Consider the following 22465-nt stretch of genomic DNA (forward strand, 5'->3'; position numbering starts at 1 on the left):
CCTTCATCTGGTTCTTGCTCTGCCTATAATTAATTTGTTTGGTTTGTAACCATATAACAGTGCTGTACTTTAGAGCAACCATCTGCAAGCTGGGTATAGTCCTTACTGAATCACAGGGATGTTGTGAGGCTTCATCAATCAGTTGTGGTTTTAAAAGGACTCTCAACTCCTGGCCCCAAAGTGTAAATCATCATAATTTATGTCCTTGTTAGAATTTTTGTATACAAGTCTTTGTCCTATTCTTTTCTCATAACAAATGTACAACAGGTCAGTTCTCAGTGGGTTATTCCTGATTTAAATGTGTGTAACAGAGCTGAGAACCAAATCCCTCATCTTCAGCCAGAGGAAGGCTCTTAACACAGTGGCCACTTAGGCACCCTCGAAAATGGAAGCTATTTAAAAGCCTTATTTGACTTCAACAGCAGGAAAATGTACACCTCACTTTCCTCAGCATCAATCTCTTTTAAAGCATATTGTGTGTTTACAAGCTGTCTTGAGCACTGAAATTGATTTTAGAGCTGGGCAGTTATTAAAGGTTCATTTTCTTTCCCTCCTCCAGTTTCAAAATAAGTGATAATATGAGGTGGTGGAAAAGTCTCTCCATGAGATGGTACTGCCTTTGCCCTGACTCAGGAAAGGTTTTCACTAGAGTATATATCCTGCTTGATTTCAACAAGTAAAACTATAATCTTCCTTTCAGAGAAACAGTTTAGCCTTATGTGTATATACAGGTTGGAATTTATTTTGAAAAATAGCTATAAGAGACTCTGGCACTGCAAAATGTAATTGAATTAGCTGGGGTTTAAGCTACTGCTATGCTCTTACTTCCATTTCAACACAGTCAGATACAGTCATAACAATATTTAGCATCAATTTCTTAATTACTAGTTAGTCCAGCTGCTGCCTGATTTTTGTGAGATAAAGCTGACACGTCCAGCATGTCTGTGGAAAAGAGGGAAGATGCTGTTCTTCCACTTGCCCTACAACAGATTTGTTTGCTTGGCCCCAGTCTATCCTAAGCAGATTCCAAAGCTGCACCTACAATTGGAGCATTCGGGGATTACATTGGGATATTTAGGCTTTGGACCACTGAGACAGGTTTGCAGGAGGTGCAAGTGGAGACATTGGGGACACCCCACAAGATGCCCATCTTTGTTTGTGGAGGATTTAGACCAAGGCTGCAGCTGGATCCCCCACCTGCCACAGGCTTTCTCTATGGCTTAGGTAAATCTCTCTGTTCCCTGCCTGAAAAATGGCATATACAGTAGGAAAATGTAGCTGGAAAAAGTTTTTCCATTACTGGAAGGCAGTCAGGTCATAAATGATGGGAATAGAGACCAGAAAAAAATATGTTAGAACAAAATGCACTCTGAAAATTACAGATGTATCTGGAGGGTGACTGTAGTCATGTGTCCTCGAACAGGAAAAAATAGAAGGAGGTGTGGAGGAGCCCACTTAATCTCTTCCAAATGAAAAGCATGTATATACATTGGCCATTTATTCAAAGAACTTAAAAGCTAGGTCCTGCTGCTCAAGCAGTCAACACAGAGAAGCCAGTAAGGTAAATCAGCACATTATATTCAGCATTATTTGAAATATTCCAAGCAATATGGAGTCTTCTGAACAAGACTATTCCACAGCAAATGTTCCTGATACCTCCTATTATCCCTTTACAGTGCCATTCCATTAGTAACAGTTGTAGCTTATTGCATCAGCTAGGAAGCCCCCTAAGCAATTAATTTCCTTCTTCAGTGGTGATTTTAACAAAACGCACACTGCCACAAATTCATTCAGAAGTTCTTGCATCAAATTATAGTACCCGTTGCTACAGGAACTCTGTTGTCTCTCCCAGCGTTCTGGATCTTTGCAGCTCAGTTACCTTTGGTAATGATGGAGAGGTTGTACTGGTACAGGTATCTTCCTTCCTACTTTTCCGGGTTCTCCTTCAAGACTTATTCAGCAGCAGTTTTGGTATGCAAGGTAGTAATCTAAACTATGCATCAAATACCAAATTGAGGCATCAGCTGCAGTAAATGTGAAAGTGACAGCCACACTGTGAGCATTTGGTAACCTACAAATAGATCTGGAAGTCACATTGGCTCGGGAAAATTAGGTGGGGTCAATTCAGTGACAAATGCATCAATAATCAACACCTTTGCTATAGTAATTTCTCCAAGGCAGCCTGTTCCTCTATAGTGTGCCTACAAGACATGCATACATTACTGTCACTGACTGATGCTGCCCCCTTAGCTGCTCATGTTTAATGAAAGCTTTGTGCCTATATATAAATTCTGTGTTTGAGTGAAACATCTTCCAAATCCTTCCCAGCGGTTCTGGAAGAGACCTTTGGCGTGTATGCTGAGAAGCAAACTCACCCCTTCCGCCATGCACAAGCTCTGCAGAATAAAAATGATACATGAATATAAAAATAGAACAGAAGAGACTATTTAGGATGGACCAGATGCTCACATTCCTGCCACCTAGATTGATTTAGTGTTAGTGAATTCCCTGTAAAAAGAAATGAGTGTGGGAAAAATACGAAGCGTAGGTCTAATCTTGTTCTTTCTTTCTCCCACATGTGAACTTGCCTCACACAAGCACCCTCTCCCTAAGTCAATTAGACTCTTCGTGCATGTTTTCTGTCACTGCTGATTACTTTCAAGAGGACTGTCATGTTGCAGGCACAGGGAGGGACGAAAGCAAGAATTAAAGCACCAGTCCCCTGTTCTACCTTCTTCTGCATAAACACTGCTCGAGGAAGGGAATGCTATTGAATCACTTGAGACCTGCCTGAGCGTATCCAATAGAGGCTGCCCTCCTTTGAACATCAATGGGAAAAAGGTACAAAGAATAAAACAAGAACTGCACAGGGAAGGTTCCCTCCTCCATCATTTTCCTGAGCTACTGCTCTAAGGACACAGGTGTATTCATCCAGTAACCCCAGCTCGTCTTCCTCTCGCAGGAAGTCAAATAAGTCTGTGGTCCACAAATGCTTCGGTGACTGTGCAAATGCACAAAGCTGGCGGAAGCAAAGGCTGTGGAGAGAGCTTGTGAAGCTGAAGGGAAGTTGAGTTCCTTACAATCCGGTCTCTTAATACTTGCTGTGACAATCTTTGCAATTCTGATAAGAGCCTGATCCAAAGGCCACCAGAGATGATAGATATTGCTATGACAGGTTTTGAGTCTGGCATTACATTTTTAAACCAAGGCACTTCCCAGTTGTTAAAACTGCAATGTTTACCTCGGTGCTGCAGCTACATTATGGTGGACAGTCTTCACTCGTGGTCAGGACATTTTGTGAATTAGTTCTTTAAACTTGCAGGGGAGAATTTTTACGGGGGACCTGTAGTGAGCTATTCTTAATCACTGAAATCACCATGTTTTTCTTATGCATCCCTGATCTCATCAATTGTTGGAATTGCTACAGAACTGAAGCACTCCTCTCATGTAAACAGCATGGCAACAACCACGCCTTGCGTGTGACCACCTGCCAGGAATAATTGCCAATTGTCACTCAAAAGAACATACACAGAATATTTCAATGCCCATCAGGTGTCAATATATATCTCCTGCTTCCTTAGGGCATGCAGCCTTGGAGACCACAATGCCTCCCACCAAACTTTTATTGCAGTATTTCAAATAAATCCCCCAAGGGGCTGGGGACCCTTCATGGGGCAAAGTGAGCCAGGGCTACACCTCTGCCTTGCTCACCAGTACACACCAAGCCTCTTGCTCTTATTGCTGTGGCAGGCAGATGGGGAAGCCACACAGAGCTGTCACATCATGTCCCTGCATGGGAGGACAGTGGCTAAAAGTGGTGTTACTTTCTTAAACTTCAAAGTCTCTACCAACCATGAGTGGCATAGAGAAATTGCACAGTTTTCTCTCTCTTCCAGTACAGGGGCTGGGGACCACTGAAGGAAGCCTGGTCTGAACAAAGAAAAGGGACTTATTTCCTGCTCAGAATAACAGATGTGTTGAAGTTCTCCTTAAGGGCGGATGAGAATTTTTGCTGAGGATACAAAAAATTTTAGCTGGATTTAGGAAGAGAAAGGACAAATGCCTGAGAGAAAGATCCATCATGGATCACTAAATAAAGCAACCAACCGAAACTCATAAAATCCCCTAAATTAAAATAGTCTGAGGTTAGGAGGGTGTTTAAGGAAGTGAAAATGAATCACATATACTCGTTCTGTTTGCATTTCTCCCTAGGTGTCTGCTACAGCCTCTGTAGAAGACTTAGGGGCTAAATGGACCTTGGCCCTGAACCAGAACTGCTGTTCTGATCATTTTCATGCCACTGTTTCAAGAAAAAGAAAATGACTTCTTGATAACGTGTAGAAAAATAGACAGATTAGATCTTTTTCTTTGCAGTTTTGATCATGGTTTTTGGTTATTTTTGTGGTTTGGTTTTTCTTTTCCTTATCTGGTTTGTTGTGACTCCTGTGGTTCAGCTGGAAGATGGATTGGCAGCTCTCAGCCCCTTCTTGCAGAGAGGGAGACATTAGATTTCTCTCAAAGACCATCTCTGACAGGTCAACAGGAACGAGTGGAGACATCCACAAAAGCAACTCAGAAGCCAGTTGCCCTTCCTGGTAGCTCCTCCTTCATTCCAGAGTAAACTCAAAGTAAAACAGGAGAGATACTATAACACAACAGCACCCACAGACTCTTACCATTGTGGTAGACTTCTAACTCCCATTGGCTTCTTGCAGAGGGACTAGTGAAACGCTGGGTTAGCACAGCTGGCAGCAGCCAGGGCAACCACCACACAGCTCAGGGCTACCTTCCAACCTCCTTGCTCTCCTTCAAGTTAGACTAAACCAAGAGGAACGTGTTGACATTTCAAGTTAACCTTCCTTTTGGTGACTAACCAAGGTTTGTTCCTTTAGTAGCTCTGTTTACAACTGTCCAGGTCCCCACAGTCAAGTCACTTTTCCACAGAAAATTTTCGGCTAGGAAATATCTTTCTAGCCACTTCCACCTATACTGAAGAGAGAAAAGCTCTTCACTCATCCCTTACCACTCCAATCTTTTCCACACCAGCTTTACAGAAAGAAATTTTCTAGATTCTTCATCTTCACAGCTTCCTTCTCTTTCAGACATGTTGTGCACCCCTGGGGCCTGATCCTGCACTCAGGCTGACAACAAACTTACTGTTCCTGGGTGTATGAATCTCTGCCTCTCACTTGGGTGATGCCAGCTCAGACCCTGCGAGCATTGATCATCCTGTCCAACATCAGTCCTTCTCCCTGAAGTTTGCCTGTTGGAGATGGAAGGGTTGAAGGACATTTCTTTCAGATGTTGTTTTCTCTGTAGTGCAAATATGGACTCTTGCTGGTGAGTCTGGATGAGCAAAGACTGGTCCTCAGAGAGGCAGACAGTTTCTAACGCTAACCACCACTTTCCAGCTAAAGGTTAATTACTCCAGGGGACATTTCCATCCAAGCTGTTGCCCGCAGGTTGCAATCCCTGCCTGAGCACTATTTTTAGACCAGCTCCTTGGTTGCTATTGATCCCAGTCACCCTCTGTTAATTAGATACACACAACACACACAGCATTTGCAACTCATTTATCAATGCCGTTCAGCACCTCCCTCCCCTGAGATGTAATTTGGAGCCCTCCTTGAATCATGCTATTGATCTTTCCCAGCAACTTTGCTATAGGATTTTCTGTGTTGCAAACTATTTATAGATCCTTCTTCTTCTCCTGCTCTCCCTTGGGGAATCAGAAATGGGCAACGGTAATCAGACTTCTATTTTTAAGGAGCTGATCGAAACCAGATACTTCCTCTTTTCTCATTCTTTCCTCTCTTTCCCCCTGTTGCTGTTGTATACAAGGCAAGACCTTCCTGCTCCACCTGTGCTGTAATGATTCTGGTAATGCTCAGGTGATGTGATGCCAAATTTGCCCTGGGTGAAATCTTCTTTGCTGAATTAATGAAATTAATTCTTCCTCCTCCCTGCATCCAAGAGTTTCATGGAGGGCTTTGTGACCTGTTCTGTCTGCTCAGCTTGAGGTGCTCCTTTCAGAGGGCTTCAGAGATTGCCTTCTCAATCTGCACATTTGATCCATTCGGAAGGCACTGGGTTCCGATTGTCCCCTTGTACCTCAGGGAAGGCATCCAAAGGCCTTAGACAATGTGTAGTGAGGAGATAGATGGGAGTTGCTTTTAGGAACAGAGAATGACAGTCATGAGCCTTGTGGTCCTAGGATTTGGGAAGGACCTAAAAGAGGGAACATCACCTGAGGCTCAGAGAACTCAGAAGCAGCTCAGTCTTCACTGAGTAAGGTTGAAAATCCCACCTGTAACGCAGGAGGAGGCCTACAGTTACCATGGGCAAGGTAGAACCTTGTCTCACAGAACACACTAAAGCAGTGCTAAGCTTTCATGGTGGCACCTGCTGCTGAATAGCTGATGGTGAAGTAGGAAAGAGGTGTGCCTGGAGGAGCTGGGCAAGAGGGGCCCTGGCCTGAAGCCCCAGGTTCACAGTGGAACCAGGGCAGCCATGGGGTTTGCAGCCCCCCCACAGCAATGTGGTGGCTCAGGGGTCATGAGGCTGGGTGATGTGGAGCAGAGCTGGTTCCTCTGAGCCACTGGGAACATGCACTTTGTGTATATGTTGTGTGTGAGGATCTATGTGTGTGCCTGTGCTTGGGGAGGTTGTGCTGCAGTTGGGGAAGGGGCTGTGTGGTGTGGGTGAGATGGCGCTGGTGTGGAGGGCTGGGGTGTGGGGAGGGCTGTGGTGTGGTTACACAGCTTGTATGGGGCTGTGTGTTTGGGGGAGGCTTTCGTGTGCATGATGGACAGGGAACTGTTTGAGAGAGTCCAGTGCAGAGCCACAAAAATGCTGAAGGGAGTGGAGCATCTCCTGTGTGAGGAAAGGCTGAGGGAGCTGGGGCTCTGGAGCTTGGAGGAGACTGAGGGGTGACCTCATTAACGTTTGTAAATATGAAAAGGTGAGCATCACGAGGATGGAGCCAGGCTCTTCTCGGTGACAACCAATGATAAGACAAGGGGCAATGGGTTCAAACTGGAACACAGGAGGTTCCATTTAAATATGAGAAGAAACTTCTTCCCGGTGAGGCTGCCAGAGCCTGGCCCAGGCTGCCAAGGGAGGTTGCGGAGTCTCCTTCTCTGCGGACATTCCAACCCGCCTGGACACCTTCCTGTGTAACCTCATCTGGGTGTTCCTGCTCTGGCAGGGGGATTGGGCCGGAATGAGCTTTCGAGGTCCCTTCCAGTCCCTGACATTCTGTGATTCTGTGATGCTGTGATGAGGCTGACTGGGGACTGGGGGGGGGGGGGGTGGAGGGGGGCTGTGTGAACAGAGCTGTGTTGTGTGTGTGTGTGGCTCTGTGTGTGTGGAACCGTGGGGTGTAAGGGGCGGTGTGCTCAGAACTGTGTGTGGGGCTGTGGTGTGTAGGGCAGCACTATGCGTGGAGATGCGGTGTACGGGGCTGTGCATGGAACTGCAATGTATGCAGCTGCGGTGTGCGGGTCCGTGTGTGTGTAACTGTACTGCGTGGAGCTGTAGGGCTGTATCTCATAGAATCACAGGTTCGGGTTGGAAGGGACCGGAGCGGTGTGTGATGCAGACCTCAGCGTGTGGCGGCGGTGCCGCTGTCCCCGGTCGAGCGCCGCGCTGCCGCTTCCTCTGTCCCTCTCCCGCTCCCAGCGCGGGGAAACGCGGCAGATCCTGCGGCGCGGGCGGGCCCGAGGGGGTGAGGAGAGACCGCCTGTCCCGGCCGTTACCTGCTCCGGGCTGTCCCCGAGGAAGCGCTGCGGACCCGCTCCGCCGCCACCGCCCGGCCCCGCTCGGCGGCCGGGGCGTGGCCAAGCCCGGGGGAAGAGCCGCGCCGGGAGAGCCCCGCGGCTTCTCCGTGACAGCGCCGAGGGGGTTAACCCGCTCCCCGCGGCGGGCCGGGGCGAGCCCCCGCCTCCCGTGCCAGCGGCGGAGCGGACACGCACACACACACACACCCGCTCACACACACGCGCGGGCGATGGCTGAGGGGCGCGGGCTCGATTTTCCCCGAGATGATGTCAAGAGCTTGGGAGAAGGAGGAGGAGGAGGAGGAGGACGGTTGCTCTTTTTCTTAACGGCTTTGTTCTAAAATCATCCTAAATAAAGCAGCCCCAGCCCCGAGCGCCGGGGAAGCAGCCGTGAAAGTAGCGCTTTTTTTTTTTTTTTCCTTTTTCTTTTTTTTTTTTTTTAAATTTTTCTCCTCATCTCTGGCTTTGTGTCCGACTGGGGCCGAGCCCCCTCCCCGCGCTCCCGGGCCGCTCTCTTCGCCGGGGAAGCCGCCGGATTTTTTCCGCTCCTCCCGGCAGCCCGAGCCCGGAGGCAGCGCCCGCCGCCGTCCCGCCCCGCCGCTGCCCCGGGCAGGTGCTCCGCCGCTCCCGGCGCCTCCTCGCTGCCCTCCCGCCTCCCCCGCCCGCCGGCCGGGGCGGCTCCGCGCCGCTCCTCCCGCTCGGCGCTGGCTCCCCGCCGCCAGGGCCACGCCGGCGGCCCGGCGCCCCCGCCTCCCGCCGGAGCGGCCGCGCTGCCCGCCGCGCCCGGGGATGCTGCCCCCAACTCCCCGCCCGCCGCCTGACACCGCCGCCGCCGCCCTCACCGCGCCGGACGCCGCTCCGCTGCCCGCACCGCGGCCACCTGCAGCAGCCCGGCTCCCCGCCGCCCGCCTCGCACCGCGGCGGAAGGAATAAAGCGCCCAGCCCGTCCCGACCCTCCCGGCCGGCGCTCCCTCAGGCAGCCGGGGCCGGGGCGGGCCTGGCCCCCGTGGGCCGCTCCCAACGGCCGGAGCCCGGGTGCCCTCCGCCCCTCGCCCCCTGCGCGGCTCCCCGCGGATGGGCGCGCTGCCGCCGCCCGTCCCCCCCCGGCCCCGCCGCGCCGCCTGAAGAAACTTGGGACGGCGGCGGCCTCCGCCTCCCTGACGCGCCCCGCCCGGGCTGCGGGGGACCCTTCCCCGCGGCGCCGCGCCAACTTCGCGGGGGGACCCGCCCGCCGCAGGACTCCGGGCCGGGTCCGCCGGCCCTTCGGCGGGGCGCCGCCCAGCGCCCCCTTCCCGCGGCGGGGACCCCCTGCCCCTGGCCTCGGTGCTGGGGAGGAGCGGGGGTGCCCTGGATGGCCCTGCGCACTGGGACGGCTTGGTTTGGGCAGGTCCTGCGCAGAGTTTCCCGGCTCCAGGGCACCTGGTCCCGGCGCTCCAGCAGCCTCCTGTGTCTCTCCTCCTCCCAGGAGCCCGAGCAGGCGGGCGGAGAGCGGCCGCCGCCGCAGCACAAGCTGCCCCGGAGCAGCGGCAGCGGCGGCGGCGGGCGCCGCCAGCCCCCCCGGCAGCTGCCCCCCTGCTGCGGCTGCTGCGGCCTGTCGGATCCCCGGGCGGCCAGGGGGGGACATGGTCCCCTCACTCGCCCCTTGCTGGCGGCCATGAAGAGGCAGAACGTGCGGACCCTGTCCCTCATCATCTGCACGTTCACCTACCTGCTGGTCGGGGCTGCCGTCTTTGATGCCCTGGAGTCCGACAACGAGATGCGGGAGGAGGAGAAACTCAAAGCCGAGGAGATCCGGCTGAAAGGAAAGTACAACATCACCAGCGAGGACTACCGGCAGCTGGAGTTGGTGATCATGCAGTCCGAGCCGCACCGGGCCGGCGTGCAGTGGAAATTCGCCGGCTCCTTCTACTTTGCGATCACGGTCATCACGACCATCGGTGAGTGTCTCGCTTCGGGGAGGCCCTCTGGGGCCAGGACCAGGGCTGGGGCAAGAGCCCCCCTGGTTGGGAGGGGCAGGGGGGCGTAGCATGCAAAGGGTTAAGTGCTGGATGAGTTTTTTGTCTTCCCTCCCGTGTTATATAAGTCATCACTTTTCACAGGGCACTTGTTGGACTTGTTGGTGTCCCGCATCTCTTCCCCTGGAGATGGAGCCTGTGTCCCCTGGGTGATTCTGGAAAGGAGCTGGCCTGGCAGTGGGGTTGACACTGGCCAGGTGGGTGCCACCGAGCTGTGGCTTGGGTGGCAAGGTGGAGGGTCACTCTCTCCTGGGGTTCCCCTCAGGAAGCATGAGGCCCTGTTGCCATGCTTCTCCTTGCACCTTTGCTTAAGAGATATGGGGAAAACTTAGGCAAAAAGCAGTTGAATGAGGAAGAAAACAATGAGACCGTGGAAACTGGACCAGCTGCGGAAGACCTTGGTGTGGCCAAGCGTGGCCCTGCTTTCACAAACTTTGTTTTGGTGTTGGCAAAGGCTGTGTTGGGGGCTCCCACAGCTGTGATCTCGACACTGAGCCTCTCCCGGGCATTCCCAATACGTTCCTGAAGTTTTTATTGCAGCCGGAGTGTCTGATGTGCCAACAGGTCACAGTCTGCGTCTCCTCTCTGTGGGCACATGGTCCGATGGGCAGAATGATGCCTGCTGTCACATGCATGCTGCCCAGCTTCCCAGACATGCCATTTCTCAGGATGGTCAAGGGACAGTCAGTGGACACAGCCACAGGCTGTCATCTTGTACTTCTCTGCTTCCCACAGCTAAAGCACAGTGTTTCGCCTAAAGTCGCTTCCCCTGTTTAAAAATAAACACCACAAGTGCATGCAGAACTGTGCCACAACTCTGGTTTTGGCTTGATGAGCAAGTTTGTTCTTCCTGGTTTTGGATTCAATCAGAGGGATTTACTGAGGCAGTCGATAACGTTCCTCTCCTAGCACTTGTAGATGTTCCCCCCTAAGATCTGTGGAGATCTGAAAAGACCTGTCTAGCTCAGTGGCTGTTTGATAGTGCGTTATATTGAACAGGACATGAAAAACTATCTCTCTTATTAATACAGCAGGACCCAATCTTTTTACAGGTTAGGGCTTGTTACAAGAAATTTGCACATTGCCACCTGAAGATAGGGACAGTTTTCAGCTGTCCACTGCCCTTTGAGCAGTGTTTATCCATGTTTGTATTTGACTGCATTGAAGCTGGGGGAGTAAAAGATTTCCTTTGAATGACCATCTGACAGTATAAAGCCTGTTTTCCTTACAAAGATGAGATTTTTAAGGCATAATAACTTTTTTATCCTCTGTTACTAGACTTATATATATAGAATGCATACATGAATAGGCTATAGAATGTAAAGCAGAATGCAACTTTGGCTAATGACTGAGGTTTCCTGCTGTTCATTATGATGTCAGAACTCTCCTTTCTCCTTTGGTTGTTGGTTTTCTCGATCTGTGTCTTGTCATGTATTTGTGCTAAGTGAATAAATACGGGGCTGTTGTCCTCCTCTGGATTACAACAAGGCTTCTGTGCACACACCTGTGTACGCACGGTGCCCTGTACTCCTGCCTGAGAGGTGGTTGCAATACTTTCTGCCTTCTTAAACTCAGTCAGTGACAGGTAGAAAGGGCTTTACAGTAGTTTGCTGTTTTGATTGTATTTTACCTGGAAACAAGTACAACTTGCTTGGGAAGCTTTAGCATTTTCTCCTGCAAAGAGCTGGGATTTGTTTAGGAATCTCAGAGCACATCAGTGTGCAGAGGATAGCATGCATTTTTGTAGGCAGAGGTGCTTTGGGATGTCAGAATTGTTCAAATTTAAAATGTGTATAGCAATAGGGAACCACTGGGAGGAAGAGTGATAATAAAGAATGGTGCAGAAGAACAAATGATTGTTCATCTGGGAAACTCTGCTCCAGGAGGAGATGTGATCCGTCTTTCAAAAGTTTATTAATAGTTACTGTCTGGATCTTGCCAAATGCACTTCTATTTTGTGTGTCATCTCTTCAGTACTAAAGTAGATTCGTGGTGTTATCTGATCTACTGATAGTCTGTAAAAGTGAGCATGGAAGGTTTTTCTTTAATATCCTAAAATAATTTGGTTCACAGAGGGGGAAAAATGCCTTTCTGTGTTTAAGTTTTAAGGAAAATAAGAGAAAATTTCTTTCTGTTTCTTGCACAAGGCAGTGATCTTAAATGTTCTTATTAACCTTTTATGGTGGTTCTTATTTTTCATTTGACTGTGTATATGCTGTCACACATATTTCCTTCTTCCTTTGACACCTTCCAGACAGACTCCAAGACGCACATGCAGTGGTGTACGCATTAGTGAATGTGCTGTAGTCAGTAGGGGCTCCTGCGAAAGTGCATCTAACTAACCATCGTAGGCTGATTTTGAAAACAGAGTGCATAAAAACCTTTGCTGCTTAATCTAGAGTGATACAACTGTCTCAACAGAACTTCTCTTCAGAGAAGCGCGACAGGAATCAGCGGACCACAAAGTCCAGCAATATGCATATGATGGCAGACTAATTTATGTCTAACTTAATTGTTCCCCTTGATACTGCTGTGCTAGCGACGCGTCTGAAGCGATTACCTCTTCACCGTGTTGATTCGAACTGCTGTGGCTTTAATTTAATTGCAGCCGTTTATCGCTGGCGATAGACCATGAGCCAGCAGCGATCGGTAGCCTGGCGGGGAACGGTTCCGCAGGGCCGGGGCTGATTCCGTGGTGCTACCGGGGGGCTCTGGGTGGGGAGGACGGTGCTAATGAAGGAACAGCTCCCGTGGTGCTTAAGGGACAGCTCCCGTGGTACTGAAGGGACAGGTCCCAGTGGTGCTGAACGGACTGATCCCGTGGTGCTGAACGGACAGCTCCCGTGGTGCTGAACGGGCAGCTCCCACCTCCCCGCCGCTGGCTTTGTCCTTTCCCCACCCCCGCCCTGTCCCGCAACCTCCGCGGCTTGTTGCTTATTGTAAAAACGTCCTTCGAAACCTTTTGGGACAGGAAGATGAGAAACCGAAAACCTCCTGTGTGCGGCAAAGCGCTGAGATTGGGTCAACTCTCCCATTTCCTCTAACTGATGGCATTTGGGGTGGGAGGGGGTTGTTGCTCGCTTGTGAAGCTGAGCACTAAAGAATGAAGAGAGGGCTGATCAAGTCAATGCAAACTCTTTTTTTCATCTGTGAGACAACATTTTTTTCAGCTCCTCAGACGCAATGTTATTTCTATTTATTTATTTATTTATTTATTTATTTTCAACTGACCCAACAACAACAAAATAACAGCAGGTGCTACAACATTCGGTGACTCTGCTCCTAAAACCCATTAGCAGAATAAAAATAACCTGCTTTCACAAAGTTTTGGTCATGTTTGAATTCTATTAAGGTTTTTTAAGTGATCAAAAAGAACTAATCTGTTCTTGGCTCTCACCAGTTGCTGAGTTTACTTCAGGATTTTTCTCACTTCAGAGTTAGCTGGTATAATTTTCTATCTATTTCCAGTTACACAGCCAAAATGATGGCAGAGAGCGATTTAATCGAGTTCTCGATCCAGCTACATTTCTTTTATGAGATACACTGTAGAATACACTGCAGAGTTCATCAAGAGGCTGGATATGATGAATAAACCCACCAACTTTTGAAAACAAAATGTAATTCCTAGGATTCCTACTAAGTTTTAATGCCCTTTTCTACAGGTTTAGACTAGTGAGTAAGCTGCATCTATGTAAGCAGGTGTCAACACTGTCAAAATGTGTTATTGGTATGGATATCACTCCATCATTTAGGCCTTAAAGGGTAATAGTCATACTTGATTTAACACCACCAAGCTCTAGTAAACACTGAATATTTCTGGAGGCTTCTGCAGAATGTAAAGAACTGAAAGCTGTTTATGTCACCCTAAAATGAACTGAAACAACAAACAGATTGAGAATTTTTATTTATTTATTTTTTCCTGAGAAGTGACTGTAAGGGGACCAAAATTGAGACAGTGTGCACAGTGAATAGCTAGTCTCTTTTTCTAGCTTTTAGGCCTTTAAGTTTCAAACCTACAAGCAGTGACTGAACTATCCTGGTGAACATGGACAAAATATTTTTCAAGAATGCGGTGCAATACCTGTAATGGTGAATGGAATATCCACCTATTGACAGCTGTTTGGCTATTGAGTAGCTAAAAATTCAGGAACTGTCTGCATCCAGATGTGGAGTTTGCATGCTTCTGGCAGATGGTGGCCTGACAGGGAATTTGAACCTACATTAATGAACTAAGCCAACAAATGCACATATCCATTTCAGGATAGTAGCAAAGTCTCCATATCCTTACTCTGCATCACTTTATCCTTCTATAAAATGGGTATAAAAATACGAAACTGGTAGTGTTGGGATGTCTCTAATTTGGGTTAGAAAAAGACGTAATTGTTTTCATGTGTAAATTATTTTGTTAGTATTGCTCTTCCTTTCAGGTCAGCCTCTGGTATTTTGAGTCTACTCTTGGGTTTTGATGGATGGTAGTATTTAGAAGCAGTCCATTGAAAAGCTTTGAGTAGGGTATCGTGGCAGATGGACAGTTTGCAAATAAAAGAAAAGAAAGGAAGAAAACAAGACATGAAAAGGGAAAGATAGAGAATAAAGATACCAATGCTTTGGTCAATTAACTGCTGCATTCATGGCTTGCCAGTACCATGAAGGTCTTATCTCATATAAAAAAAAACCAAACAAGCATAGAGTAGGTTATAGCCAGTCTATGATTAATAAACTCTTGTGAAAATAGAGGACAAGATTTTTTGGTGGTGTGAGTTCTTGTAGATGCACTGAAATTAGGAATCTATTCATTCACACCATCTGAATCTTCAGTGGAGAGTACTGGATGACCAGGACTTGTAATATCTGCTGGTGATATCTCCCAGGCAAGGAGGAGGTCAGCTTCAGTGAGCCCCATGAAGATGAACTGTGTGTAGCATTTTGTTCCCCTGCATAATGAAAATATTCTGCAAGATCTTGTCACACTATATTCTTTGTCTCGTGGAGATTAAAAAAACCCAGACAAAACAGCATTCTGCTAACACAGAGGGGACTTTGTGGCTGCTTTACTCACATATTCATAGAAACAGTTACTGAGTTCTTGAAAACTGGTTTTGCAATGATACCTCACATTCCTGCCAGAGGCACATTAGCAAAAGCTTTTAAATAATCACTGATAAGCAAGACAAAAGTACAGCTCAGACTGATGCTGAACAGCAACTTCTCACTGTATGGCTTACTGGCAGCGCAAATGCAATATCCAGTAAGAGTCTGAAAGCAGTTTTGGGGAAGCGTAGAGAAGACTCCAGCCACTCAGCAGATTTCTTTAGTGTAACCAAGCTTGAGAAATCAGTGTCTTGCGGTTTGAGTGTGCCTTGATTTCCTTCTAACTATTTGTAACTTCTTTCTTTAACTGAAGGAAGTGAGCTTTAGATGAGAAAACTCCAGCTGTTGGGCTGGTTGCATGCTGGAAGAGATTGCCTAAGGAGGATGTGGAATGTGGAATGTTTTAAAAAGAGTTTAGACAAAAATTTGTCAGGAATGGTTAAGTTATAGCTGCTTTTGCCTTTGAGGAGCAAGGTGGACTGGCTGATCTCTTGAAGCCTTATCAGCCGTATGTTCTATGATTTTCTGAATCTTCCTTTTTCCACATCTTGAGCTCTGATAGTGTCAGCACAGAAATATCTGTTTGTCCATAGGGAAGGCTAGAAGTTAGAGGTGTCAGTGATTCTTTTGGGGGAGAAGTTAGCTGAAGAAGAAAATGATCCTGCTAATACGAGGATGGCAAGCAGAAATTTACAGGGCAGAATTGGGAGGGATAGAAGGTGTTCTAAGTGTAGAAGTTTAAATGTTAGCTATGGGCTCATGCCTGCTTCTGCTAAAAAGAGTAAAAATCCCCCCGATTTCTCTGGGAACAGCATCAGAACTGTAAAGCTTGATCTAAAGGAAAACTGATTAATGGAAGAGCTTGGCTTGTGGACACCATGGGTTTTCAAACAGACGATGCTGATCTGGTACAAAGCGAGGACCAGAGTGCTGTTGTCTCCCCTTGAAGGCAATCTGAGCTGAGATCCTGAGTTCCTTCGGTGCCAGAGCATATTCTTTCATAAATCCTGAAAGCCATGCTTGTGGCTTCGAGGTGGAGTTACACAGCACTTTATATTCAGAATGCTGTACTGACATTAGGTGATTCATCTTCAACAGCACCTCTGTGTAAAAATTATCATCAATTTAGAGACAAGAAAGTAAAATGACTTTCTGAAGATTCAGGTTGGGAACTATTTCTAATTGCCAAACAGCTCACTTCTCTCTCTTTCAGACCACATGCCATTAGTTTATAGCCAGATTAAACAGTGAAGATGAACCAAAGGCAGAGATCCATAATGAATTCAAGGTGATATTAGAAAACTCCTGCAATTTAGGTCTTCTGACATGCAATAACAGCATAACCTGGAGCTTTATTACAAGAAGGAGCATGCACAATTCTGGATTATTACTATGGGTCTTCTATCAAAGGCTCTTTAGGATTTTTAGGTATACAGTTTCTATGGATTTTTGCCAGAAATCCTTGACTGGATCTGGATAAAGGCCACATGAAATAGCCTTTTCCCTGGTAACAGATGCTAGCAAGGATGTTTGGTGGTGATGCAGAACTAATCAGTAAGAGTCCTCACTGCCTCTGAGTTGAACTAAGAGGTTACTGTGGACTTGCAACAGATGTTTGCTGTGTGTGGAAGATCTATTCACCTCTTTTTGGTTTGTGGATATTTTTGGGTGAAGCCATGGACCGCTTCTGAAATGTCACATATGTAGATTGTTGTGACTTACATTAATTTGAAATTGTCACCTTCTAAGGATTATAATCAATGGAATCCACTGATTTCAAGTTAAAATGTATGCATAGAGACCTTTCCGCTGGTTACTTGTTCCCTACCACGAGTTTGTGACTTGATGAGCTACAACTAACATTGATATTGTTGGTTTCCTGGATTTATGTGAGAGGGTGTATGGATCAGAGAATATTAGGGAGAAGAAACCCAACAGAAATGAAGGCCTGATCTAAAGTTTGTTGTAAATAATGGAGATAATATTTTGAGTCTCGGTAGTTTTGAATCAGGCCATTATTTGACATGAGTCCTACAATGCAAGGAGCTATATTCTATAGCAAACCAACTCCTGGAAAATATTTGTAATAGCACTTTCCAGATTTTTGGTTTTTAAATAATGAAGCAAACAGAGCTTGTGGAGTTAAAGCGTATGTTGACTTTGGCATTTATACTGATTTTAATTTTTTTTAATTGAAAGCGAAAGGCTGAACTACATGCTTACTGCATGCTTCAAACTTTGAGCAAAGTGAAATCTTGAGGAAGAACGATGATTCTTTTTATTCCATTTATTTTTTTTGGTGGTGTTTTTTTAAATTTTCCTTCCTTTCATTACTGCCAGACAGTTAACAGCCTCTTCTGATCCAGCCTCTTCTGATCCACTGACACGCCTTTTGTTTGTTTGTTTGTTTCTTTCTTTCTTTCTTTCTTTATTCTAAGTGTATTGCACACTTTTCAGTGTTCGGGGAAGAATTCCTAAGTTTTTTTTTTAAGAGTTAAGTAACCATTTTTTTTTTTTTAATATCTGGCCAATTGCCACAAAATACTTCTGCAGTCATCGGTTGGTTAGAGGTTTCATTACCCTTTTTAACTGCTGTCTTTATGGAGGTGATTAGAGCATGTCAGTGAAAGACTATCTCTATTAAGGACTGATGTATTTGTTGCTTATTAGGGTGATTAGGAGGGAATAGACTACATTGTCCTTTCAATTCCCTGGACCAGTAAGAGAGAAGAGCTTCAGAGAAAAGCAGGCCAGTAGTGAGGTTAAAAGGTATCTGATGGGAGGTTTATTGTCTGCTTGCTCTCCCGTTGCAGAAGAGGATCGCTCCCTTTGCCAGCTGCATGAGCCTTATCAGACAAGAAAATTTCACAGAGCTTTAGTGCACAGATTGTTGAAAGGTGCAGCAGCTCTCTCTAATTGTACAGAAGATTAGCTACAAGGAAATGTTCATGGACTCCCAATTTAGGGATATTCTTGACATATTGAAGGGAAGGTAGAAGTAAAAGAGATCTACTCCCAAGACAATTGACTCTGTCAGCAATTTCCAATGTGTGCTGCCATTATCTCATTATAGAAGTGTTCCGGGTGCAGATGGAATATTTTATTTCATCCACCCTCTTTTCTTTTGATGTCCTCTAGGGAGGATGTCCTCCTCCTATGTTTAAACCATCACAGACCATTGCTATGGGAACTGTATCAGAAATCAACCATTGTTACGAACCTGTGACCACACAGAGTTTTGAGTTGTCACTTTGCTGTATTTCACAACAATTTGGAACTTTTCAGGACCAGATGCAGCAGGAAAAGGTGTCAAATAACTCTTGTTTCAAAGGTTTAGGTCTCCGCTACTTGAACTAATGAACAGTTGCTGTTAGATTAATACAATCACGGAATCATTTAGGTTAGAACAGATCTTTAGGATCATCAAGTCCAACTGTTAGCTGTTAACTGTTTGGGCTGTATGGTGAAGCAGTTCTGATTTCATTCAGGGGAAATAATGTTATTGCCACTAAAAATTTCAAAAATCTGCAGTTTGGTACTTATGTTAACTTTGCTCTAGAAGCTAGGAGACCTCCAATTAAATGAATTCCAGCAGCAGAAAGGGCATGAAACCCTGACCATAAGGCCCTGCATGCACACACTGTTATAATAGAATCTTAGAATGGTTTGGATTGGAAGGGACCTTAAAGATCATCGAGTTCCAACCCTGCCATGGGCAGGGACACCTTCCACTAGACCAGGTTGCTCAAAACCTCATCCAACCTGACTTTGAACACTTTCAGGTGTGGGGCATCCACAGCTTCTCTGGGCAGCCTGTTCCGGTGTCTCACTACCCTCATGGTGAAGAATTTCTTCCTCGTATCTGATCTAAATCTCCCCTCTTTCTGTTTAAATCCATTATTCCTTGTCCTATCACTACATGTCCTTGTAAAGAGCCCCCCTCTAGCTTTCTTGTAGGTCCCCTTTAGGTACTGGAAAGCTGCTCTAAGGTCTCCCTAGAGCCTTCTCTTCTCCAGGCTGAAAAACGCCAACTCTGTCAGCCTGTCCTCACAGGAGAGGTGCTCTAGACCTCTGACCATCTTCCTGGCCCTCTCTGGACTTTCTCCAACAAGTTCACGTCCTTCTTATCACAGAATCACAGAATCACAGAATCAACTGGGTTGGAAAAGACCTCAGAGATCATCGAGTCCAATCCTTGGTCCAACTCCAGTCCATTGACTAGATCATGGCACTAAGTGCCATGTCCAACCTCACTTTAAAAACCTCCAGGGACGGTGAGTCCACCACCTCCCTGGGCAGGCCGTTCCAATGCCTGACCACTCTCTCTGTAAAGAATTTCTTCCTAATATCCAGTCTAAATTTCCCCTGGCAGAGTTTAAGCCCATGCCCCCTTGTCCTATTGCTGACTGCCTGGGAGAAGAGACCAATCCCCACCTGGCTATAACTTCCCTTCAGGTAGTTATAGAGAGTGATGAGGTCACCTCTGAGCCTCCTCTTCTCCAGACTAAACAACCCCAGCTCCCTCAGCCTCTCTTATGTTGGGGCCCCCAGAGCTGGATGCAGCACTTCAGGTGGGGTCTCACATGAGCAGAGTAGAAGGGCAGAATCACTTCTCTCGACCTGCTGGTCATGCTTCTTTTGATGCAGCTCAGGATACAGTTGGCTTTCTGGGCTGCCAGTGCACCTTGCTGGGTCATCTTAAACTTCTCATCAACCAACACCTTCAAGTCCTTCTCCTCAGTGCTGCTCTCAATCCATTCTCTGCCCAGCCCTTATTTGTGCTTGGGATTGCCCTGACCCATGTGCAGGACCTTGCATTTGGCCTTGTTGAATTTCATGAGGTTACTGAGTCTGGAATGTCTGAAAATTGTTCATGAAATAAACATGATTGAACATTACAGTTTTGCATTAGAGAAACACCTCATACCTGCACAGGCGTCTTGAAGTCTCAATGCTCCCCCACTGTTTTTCTGGCCTCTGGGAACTTCTTGGGCTTCCAGAGGTAGACCAGGAGTTTTAGAATAGTTCCTTACAAGATAAAGCACATTGTTATTTCCTGCTGAGGACTGGAAACAGTTGAAAGATGCCCTTTCAGCATTATTCAAGATTGTTACAGGGCTGTCATGAAAAATCTGGATTGCCCTAGACTACCAAAGAGGAAAAAAACATATTTTGAGATGTGGAAGTCTGGGGACTGTTTGGGGAGTGAGATTGTCTCCCAACATTTGAAAGGATCTATCTACCGTCACTCTGCTGCATCCTCCATAAAAGTCCCTGATCTACTGTTTGTTTGCTCCTGGACACCAAATATGATTTAGTATTGCAGCCTGTTTTGCACTATTACTTACGTGTGTTAGAAATGAGATAAAGATAATTCTGGGCAACTGATAGTTTAAACAGTCACACTGGATCGGTGCCATCAGAAGCACCTGGAAATCCCAGTGATTGGACCTGAATTCTTCAGCTGATCTTTTAACTGATATATTGAGAATTCAATGATCTTCTCAAACCCTCTCTTTCAGAGTTTCTCCCCTCCTTTGGTGTTTCACATGGGAACGAACATCCCAAGAAGAGGGAGGATATGGTAATGTTCAGTCTGTACTGATGCCCTTTCAGCTTTTGCATTCTTTTCTGGTATTTTTGTCTGACAAACAAATAAATGATCATCCAGTCTTTTGGCAGGAAAGGCTTAAGCTCATGATTTGCTCTTAAAACTCATCCTGCCTAGCAGTAAAAGGCCTGTTATTTAAAGGGCACTTTTCAAAACAATTAGGGCTTTAGTAGCAATGTGTTTGCCTTAATGAGTGCAGTCTGCCAGTCAGAGGAAACAACATAAGCTGATACCTACTAATGTAGGCCAATAGAGGCAAATTAGCAGTGTTACAAGTCAGTTCATGAATGTACTGCACATCCAAGAGGTTTATTTTAATGTTTGAGAAGCACTAGATGTGATTCAGAATGGCTTCAATTTTGTTTTCTTCCCAAATATCCACCCCTAATTATATTTTCATTTAGAAGCATTGGTACCACTCCTATGCTTGTGATATCTTAATCTGTATGGGTTGCATTCAGCTCTGGTTTGACTTGTTGGACAGGCAACAGAGATAATTTTTCATGAAGCCTCAGTCTTACTACATTGCTGTTTTTGCCTGATGTTTGAAGTCAGTGTCCTTATGATATAGGCAGGTCAGCTGCTGGCATTTTGGTGCGATTTAGATTTCTTTTTTAAAGGTTTCAAGAGGTTTTTTCTTTCCTCAAGATGGGCCACAATAAGGGCTGGCAGTACTGAAAAGGTAGATGCATGGGATGGAAGCTTGGCTCTGAGAATCTAGTGATCGCTATCACAATGGAAGTTGCTGGTTCTTAAACATTTTTTCCTGCTTTGGATGACCAGTTGAAACCTGACTGCAAGTTGAAAATAATCCAGAGTGAGGGAGCTTTTCAAATCTGATCAAAACTATGCTCTGTTTCTAAAGAACGTGAGTGTGGCACAGTGAATAAGAAAAGCTGTTAAACAACAGCAAGGGAGTGTTAAGAGTGGACACAGAGCAAAAAAATCTTTCTAGCAATGATGCTAATGAAACACTGAAATACGTTGCGTGGGGAGGGTGTGGGCTCTTCTTTGCTTGGTCTTGATGAACAGGACAGACAAGCATCTGTCAAGAATGACCCATGAATATTGTCCTGCCTTGCGGCAAGGTATGGACTAGTCTCCTCCTGCCTTATATCTAATGGTTCTGTACACACACAGGCTGTTTGAAGTTTGTCTTGGATCTTGCTTGGGATCTATGTAAGTTTATCTTGTCCTTTTTTTTTGCTGAAGGTTCCTGCTTCCCTGAGGGATTATCAGTGCCTCCCACATTTTTGTCTTCAGCCTAATATCTAGATAAGAATCAAACCTCTAAGCAGCAACCCTTCACTGTCAGCAGCTTCACCAGTTTTTTATGGCTGCTGTTTGAACAGCTCTACCCGTGGCTGTTGCAAGGAAAAACAAACATGCTGCCTATCTTTAAAAAAGGGACAGGAGAGAACATGGGAACTTAATGCTCAGTTAACCCAAATTTGATACTCAGAAAGATACTTGACCAAGCTGTTAAATATTCAGAATGAAAATACCAAGGGGATAACAAGGGACAAGCTGGAACAAACACGTTTTTTTCTTGAGTAACTTGCATTGGACTTCTGTGGGTTGTTGTTCTTTCAATAGAGGAGCAGGTGTAGCTGATAGTGGAGGAGCAGTAGATCTTGACATTTATTATGTACGTAGCACTATAATAGCATCATAATTACAGTAGAAAAAACATAGACTGGGTTGAATTGCCACAGGTGGGTGCAAGGTCTGGATGTACACACACTGTGGGCTGGAGGTGGCTGCACTTACCACGTGTGTGAAAAGCACATACAGTGTGCAGGTGGCTGCAAATGTGGCAGAAAATACAAACCCAGTTGCCCTCTGCTAAATCTGCCACCAGATAATTTCACAAGAGGATATTTATCAGTAGTTTTCTGTCAAACTGGATGGGCATAACATGTGCAGTCTTACAAGAGTCTGTTTTGTGGTTGGTACTATTCAATGTTCCC

General features: G+C 46.4%; 1 protein-coding gene across 1 annotated transcript in view; it reads left to right on the forward strand.

The window, feature by feature from the left end:
• Positions 1–9129: 9129 nt before the first annotated feature.
• Positions 9130–22465, forward strand: part of KCNK9 (potassium two pore domain channel subfamily K member 9) — a gene marked incomplete at both ends in the record, with an annotated part of 87274 nt that continues 73938 nt past the window's right edge. The window contains one exon of the mRNA XM_080340390.1: positions 9130–9715. Within this exon, the coding sequence (XP_080196516.1) occupies positions 9130–9715 (586 nt within the window). The remainder of the gene's footprint in view (positions 9716–22465) is intronic.

This window comes from Nesoenas mayeri, assembly GCF_963082525.1.
Source record: "Nesoenas mayeri genome assembly, chromosome: 2".
Classification (NCBI taxonomy): Eukaryota; Metazoa; Chordata; class Aves; order Columbiformes; family Columbidae; genus Nesoenas; species Nesoenas mayeri.